Source organism: Nicotiana tabacum, chromosome 4 (assembly GCF_000715075.1).
Source record: "Nicotiana tabacum cultivar K326 chromosome 4, ASM71507v2, whole genome shotgun sequence".
Classification (NCBI taxonomy): Eukaryota; Viridiplantae; Streptophyta; class Magnoliopsida; order Solanales; family Solanaceae; genus Nicotiana; species Nicotiana tabacum.
The window spans coordinates 32,255,976-32,263,414 of record NC_134083.1 but is presented as its reverse complement, the minus strand read 5'-3'; the positions used below and the strand labels follow the sequence as shown (position 1 = coordinate 32,263,414).

At 46.8% G+C, this 7,439-nt stretch overlaps 1 protein-coding gene across 1 annotated transcript; it reads left to right on the top strand.

Moving 5' to 3' along the window:
• The first annotated feature begins 908 nt into the window (after window positions 1–908).
• LOC142179861 (uncharacterized) lies at window positions 909–1,643 on the top strand. The gene has a single exon (XM_075250748.1). The coding sequence runs from the start codon at window positions 909–911 to the stop codon at window positions 1,641–1,643; it is 735 nt and encodes a 244-aa protein (XP_075106849.1).
• Window positions 1,644–7,439: the final 5,796 nt, after the last annotated feature.

Here is a 7,439-nt window from a genome sequence, read left to right as displayed (position 1 = left end):
AAATATACGATGGTACGACTGACCCCGAAGATCATGTGACACACTATGTCATCGCTGTGAAAGGCAATGACCTCGCCAAAAAACAAGTATCCTCCATTCCGCTGAAGAAATTCAGCGAAACCCTCACGGGAGGGGCATTAAGTTGGTACTCGCAACTACTAGCTCTTTCCATCGAAACCTTCGAGGAAATGGCCGATAAGTTCGTGACGGCCCATGTCGGGGCCAAGAAGACCGAGGCAAGGGTGAATGATATTTTTGCTATCAAACAGTCCCTGAGAGAAGGACCGAGGGGCTTCCTCGCCCGTTTCAACCAAGTGAGAATGACTTTGCCCAATGTATCAGAAGGAATGGCGATAGCCGTTTTTCAAAACGGGCTGAACAGAAATGGTTCAAAAGTGACAAGAAAATTATTAAGTCGGGTTATGAAATACCCCACGACAACTTGGGACGAAATACATAATGCATATTGTGCCGAAGTTCGAGCAGACGAAGGCGACCTCAATGGGCCGACTCATCGGATGACCTCAGTACAAGTAGAATCCAGAAAAGATCGGAGAAGTGATGTAAGAAGAGATCCAGCGGCCTCACGGCCAAATTGGGAACGACATCTCCCATATGTCAAAACTACCGCTATATCCTTACCTCGTCATGAAGAAGGACCACCCCGATCAAGAACAGAGACTCACTGGAATGAAATATGTATGCCCCCTTTACTATTCGCTCACAATTTTTGCGTGTCACCTACAGAGATCGTCTACGCCTTGGAGAAGCTCGGACCAAAGGTTAAGTGGCCACAAAAGATAAGGTCGGACCCAAATACCAGAAAATCAGACACGCTCTACGAGTTCCATCAAGAGCGAGGACACAAAATCGAAGATTTCATCTCCCTAAGATAGGAGGTCATAAACATGATGCGACAGGGACACCTCAAAGAATTGCTGAGTGATCGAGGAAGGACCAACTTTGCCAGGGGACGCGAACAACATCAAGTCCCGCTGAAACCGCCCTCTCCAGCCCGCACCATCCACATGATCATCGGTGGTGGAGACGACGCTTCCATCAATAGCTTGAAGTTCACCACGTCCCACAAGCTCAAACGGTCGATCACCCACGAACGCTATGATGAACTCGAAGAAAGTATCATCTTCGATAAGTCAGACACCAATGGTTTGGCATTCCCTCACTATGACGCTCTTGTTATTACTTTACAAATTTTGGATACCGACGTAAGACAAATTATGGTAGATGACGGGAGCAGCGCATGTATTATCCATCCCCGAGTACTCACACAAATGAAACTCGAGGACAAGATAGTTCTACACTGCATCACACTAATAGGATTTAACAATGCAGTTGAACGAACATCTGGCGAGATCACACTTCCTGTCGTGGCGGGTGGCGTTGCTCTAGAGACCATATTCCATATCATGGACCAGGACACGGGATACAACGCCATAATAGGGAGACCGTGGATACACTCCATGAGAGCTATACCTTCCATCTTGTACCAAGTCATCAAATTATCAACTCCATGGGGCATATTCAACATACGCGGGGAACACCGCACATCCCAAGAGTGCTACCGCATTACCCTAGACTGCACGGCCACCCAACAAATGAGAGATAAAGAGAAGGAAGCATAGCAATCAACAGGATCGGGGTCGGTAGGCGATGACATCAAGGACGTCATCAGAGACCCCGATGTGGACGAGGCCGCAAGATCGACCATAGAGGACCTCGACCCCATTCCCCTAGACGTCAACGACCACAGCAAGAAAGCTTACATCGGCTGCAAACTCCAAGAACCAGGTAAGTTTGGCAAATTTTTAATTGCTAACGTGGACTTGTTTGATTTTAGCCATGCAGATATGCCAGGTATCCCAAAGGAGATCGCCACACACAGATTGAACGTCGATCCACTCTACCCCCCGGTAAGGCACGTCCGACGTAAGTTCAATTCTGCAATCAAATCAATGACGTAGTGCGCGAAGAAGTGGAAAATTATTGGAAGTACCCCTAATGGGTCGCCAACGTGGTCATGGTGAAAAAGAAGAACGACAAGTGGTGGATGTCATAGATTTCACCGACCTAGACAAAGCTTGCCCCAAGGATTCGTTTCCACTACCTCATATCGACTAGCTCATCGATGCAACAACCAAGCATGAGTTGCTGAGTTTCTTGGATGCCTACTCGGGCTACAACCATATTCTTATGGAGGAAGAGGACCAAGAAAAGACCACCTTCATCACCCACCAGGGGACGTACTGCTACAGGGTCATGCCTTTCGGATTGAAAAATGCTGGGGCAACTTACCAAAGGCTGGTAACGAAGATGTTCAAAGAACAACTCAGAAAAAAGATGGAGGTATACATCGACGACATGCTGGTCAAGTCCAAAAAGAAAGAAGATCACATCGACCATTTAAGAGAAGCCTTCGGTATACTCATGCAATACGGCATGAAACTGAACCTCGAGAAATGTGCATTCGACGTGGCCTCAGGGAAATTCTTGGGTTTATTAGTGTCGCAGTGGGGGTATCGAGGTCAATCCTGACCAAATCAAGGCCATCGAGGGTATACCATAGCACTTGACCACCAAAACGCAAGTCTAGAAGCTAACCGATCGTATCACTGCTTTGTCAAGGTTCATCTCGCGATCCTCCGATAGGTGCCGCAAGTTCTTCGGCGTACTCAAAAAGGAGAACGAACTCCAATGGACCCGTGAGTGCATCCACACACTAAAGGAGTTAAAGGTGTATATGTCCTCACCACCGTTACTCTCAAAACCGAAACCAGAACAGGCTCTCCTCGTATATCTTGCCGTGTACGAAATAGTTGTAAGTGCAGTCTTAGTACAAGAAAATAAAGGTATGCGACCATCTATTACATTTACAAGACACTAGTCGACGCCGAGACGAGGTACCCCCATCTTAAAATGCTGGGTCTAGCCTTAGTCGTATCTTCACAGAAGCTTACACCGTATTTCCAATGCCACCCCATCTTAGTCGTCACGACTTTCCCCTTAAGAAGCATTTTACAAAAACCCGAACTTTCGGGCAGATTGGCCAAATGGGCCATCGAACTAAGCGAGCACAATATTACATATCGACCGCGAACAATGATAAAGTCTTAGGTCCTCGCCGACTTCGTCAGTGACTTCAATGCGCACATACTGCCCGAAGTCAAAAAGGAAGTCGTCAACGCTTCTTCCCAAATACATGACCTATGGGTCCTATACACCGACGGTGCATCTAACGCGTCGGGGTTTGGGCTGGGACTCGTACTAGAAGTCCCAACTGGCGAATTGATTCTCCAGTCCATAAGATGTACGAACATGACTAATAACGAGGCCGAGTATGTGGCCGTAATTGCAGGACTAAGACTAGCACTCAAATACGGGGTGAAGCGGCTAAGGTTGTGGTGCAATTCTCAACTCGTGGTCAACCAAGTCACAAGGACTTTCCAAATCAAGAAGCAAAGGTTACAAAAATACTAAATCGAAATCTGCAAACTACTACCCGAGTTCGACGAATGTCAGCTCGACCAGATTCCCCGAGCACAGAATATCGAGGCGGACAACCTCGCCAAATTAGTAGTTGCCACCAAAAACGTCACAACCGGAGACCAAAATGCGGTACCTACTCAACTCGTCGATATTCCAAACCGATGTAAGAAACATAAACCTAACTTGGGACTGGTGCAACTGTATTATTACATATTTGTAGGACGACATACTCCCCAATGATAAAAAAGAGGCCAAGAAACTACGAATGCTAGCGACCAAGTACAACATCGTTCACAATGACCTGTACAAAAGGACATATGGCGGCCCCCTAGCAAAATGCTTGGGCCCAAATCAGATGCGGCGCGTCCTTGAAGAAGTGCACGAAGGCCACTGTGGATCTCACTCCGGCAATCGAGCTTTGGTCAGGTGCCTCATACGAGCAGGATAATACTGGCCCACCATAAAAAAGGAAGCCGCAAATTTCGTGAAAAAATGTGAGCAATGCCAGAAGTACGCCCCAATGATCCACCAAGCAGGCGAACACCTACACTCAGTAACCTCTCCTTGGTCGTTCATCAAATGGGGAATGGATATCGTGGGCCCCCTCCCGGTCGGACGAGCTAACGTACGATTTCTCTTGGTTTAAACTGATTATTTCTCTAAATGGGTGGAAGCTGGAGCATTCGCCCAAATACACGAACATGAAGTAATCGTCAACATCATATGTCGTTTCAGTCTCTCCAAAGTCGCAATCTTTTTCCCTCACTCATGTTTTGTCCCAATTAGGTTTTCTCGAGGAGGTTTTTAATGAGGCGATGACGGGGATACTTCAGAATTGAAGTGCACACAGACGAAGACACTGGCCGACCAGTATATTTCTCGATCTCTCACTATTTTTCTAACTCGACCAATGAATGGGCTAGATAGATCGGGACTGAACTACCAGCCAGTGCCCGAAAAATATGTAAATCTCTCCAAGAATATGAATAAAGCACAAGTACATGTAGTTTATTTTTGCTCTCCCCAAGCAAAGGTTATATTCGACCTCGTTCGAATTAGCATATATTCGGCGCATGGCCTCAATTAATTAAAGGTTACATTCGACCTCATTCGAGTTAGCACCTATTCGGTCCACGACCTCAATTAATTAAAGGTTACATTAGACCTCGTTCAAATTAGCACATATTTGGCTCACGACCTCAATTAATTAAAGGTTACATTCGATCTCATTCGAATTAGCACCTATTCGCCCCACGAGCTCAATAAATTAAAGGTTAGATTCGACCTCATTCGAATTAATACCTATTCGCCCCACGACCTCAATTAATTAAAGGTTACACTCGATCTCATTCGAATTAACACCTATTCGGCCCACAGCCTAAATTAATTAAAGTTTACACTCGACATCGTTCGAATTAATACCTATTCGGCCCTAACAAACCCGAATAAAGAAAAGGAATCAGGTACGAATACCAACACTAACACTTTATACTTAGAATATGTTTTACAAAGGCTGCACGCCTACCAAAAGTACACACAAGTCTACGACTAAACAAAAAACAACAACTAATCACCGCTTGGCCCAGCAACACTACCAGCTTGATCACCTAGACCGTCTCCACCTATCTACTCCCCATCGCCAGCGGGATATTCATCCTCATAGCAGGCACCGCGTTCAATTCGATCCACACTCGCATCCTCCTCCTCATTGCTGACTTCCAGTGTAGCGGAATCATAGCCACAAGCAAACCGAGATTTACGTACCTTAGCACGAGCGTCCTCGAAGGCTGCTTCTGAAACATCCCCCGTCCCCATCATAACCCTGAATATATCCAGCTGGGCCTCGACGTGAATCCATTCCTCATACAAATCTCGTGGAACATCAGGAAAGGCAGAATTGTGGGACGAGGACGGTTGAGCAAATAACTGCGCCTTTTAGGCCTCAAGAACTGCAACTCGATCACTAAGGCTCAAAGCCTCTTTCTCCAGCTCCCATATCCACTCATCAATATGCTCCTCCCTGATCCTGGCCGTCTCCAAAGCATTCTCTCGCTTAGAACAAAGAACGCGAAGCGCGATCCTGAAAGCCTCCGCCTTTCTCGCAGCCGAAAACTGAGCAAACTCCGCCTTCTCTAAGCCACCCTCCTTATCAGCAACCTCATCACTCAGGGCGTCCATTTTGAGTTGACACTCCTCTAGATCGGCGCACAATGAAACCATTTGGTCTTGAAGATCGGCGCATTGAGCCTCAAACCCCTTGCTCACCTCGAGTTCTTCTTCTTTGTCCCTCAATGCCTCCTCGAGTTCTCTTTATTTTCTGATGACCCTCACCAACTCATCATCCTTCTCCTTCAGTTCGTCATGGAGAGCCCAGAAATTGCTACTCCCACCAAGCCGCCTACAAAGCTCGCAGTGTTTATCACGGTGCTCGCGATACTTCCGCTCCATCTTCTGAAAATGGCCTTATGTATCTCCTCCCACCGGACACTCTCGATCTCCAAAATCACGGTCTGAAAGAAAGAAAAAAAACAAGGAATAAGAAAGAAACTGAGCTCAACAAGAAAAAAGAACGGAGAAAAAAATCAAAAGGCTTACCCTAAGAGAAAGGTTGGCTATACTCCTCGACAAAGTAGCATCCTTTAGCTTCTCAACGGTTTTACCCTCCACATCGGAGCAGAGGAGACAAAAAGAAGGGACCACGTCCTCAGTATTCACTAGCAAATCACGGTCCAAGGGGATCGCAATGGTCCACATGGTCCCTTCCAATCTCACCTCAAGTCGGGTAAGTCCTTCCCATATCATCACCTCCTCAGCATCGAAGCCCGTCTCATAACCTTCTTCGACTACGCTTTTCCCCTTTGTGTTAACCCGGGAAGAAGGATCATCAGCTGGTAGCAAGGTTGATGGTTCATCCTACCGTAAGGTGTTAGGGACTCTCGCCGACGACCCCTCATAATCCATCATGGCCTCAGGGAGAGACGTACCATCCTTGGCCCCCGATGATGGCGAAATCATGGGCGGTAACTCGGCGTTGTCTCCAAGATCTATGGTCGTCGTTTATCGGATGACGAAATCATCCATCACCGAGCTGCCCGTACGGATAGCCCTTTCGCCGACATATACATATCGCCTCTTACGGGGAAGAAAATTATCACCATTCGGCGATGATTCCTCTTCGTCATCCTCGTCTATTAGATGATGCAAAGGAGAAGTTGAGAGTCTCGCAGCAGGCGTAATCGTTGACCGAGCAGACCTCACAGCGGCAGAAGGAACAAAAGGTGTTTTCCTTTTGCATAACGCTGGAGTAGGAGCCTTCGGCCTTTTCGAAGATCCTCGGGCTGCAAAAGAAAAGTTAGAAGATTGTCACTTCCTGCACAAAATCATAACGAGCAGGCGACCATGAGGTCAAAACGGCATAGACAAAAGATAACAAACATATAGATGAACACAGATAGAGGAACTCACAGGTCGATGAAGGCGTGGTCCCGAATTTGTTTATAAAAGATGGCCATTCACGAATCCCCAATGTGAGATGCAAGGCCTGGCTGACCCAGTCGTGAATGTCCGTAACCAAAGGAGGAGGCGAAGTCTCGGCTGCGCGAGGAAAAGACGGAATGTTAGACTACGACTAAAACAGGCAAAACAAATTTTTGGCAAGAGAAACTAACGGGAATAATTTCAAGCCTCAGGGAATCCACTCGCGTTGGCCACCACATCCTCGGTCTTGATGAAGAAGTTGCTGATCTAGAACTGATGATTTGATTTGTCCTCCATCTTCACTACCAAACTTTTACTTCATTGATTACGAAGATGCAACATCCTCCACTATAGAAACTAGGGGCGAAGAGGTGCATCAGGTGACAAAGAGAGACCCAACGGCTAGCTAACTCAGCATATTTCGTCAACTTGCGGAGAAGCTTATAGATGAAAGGTGA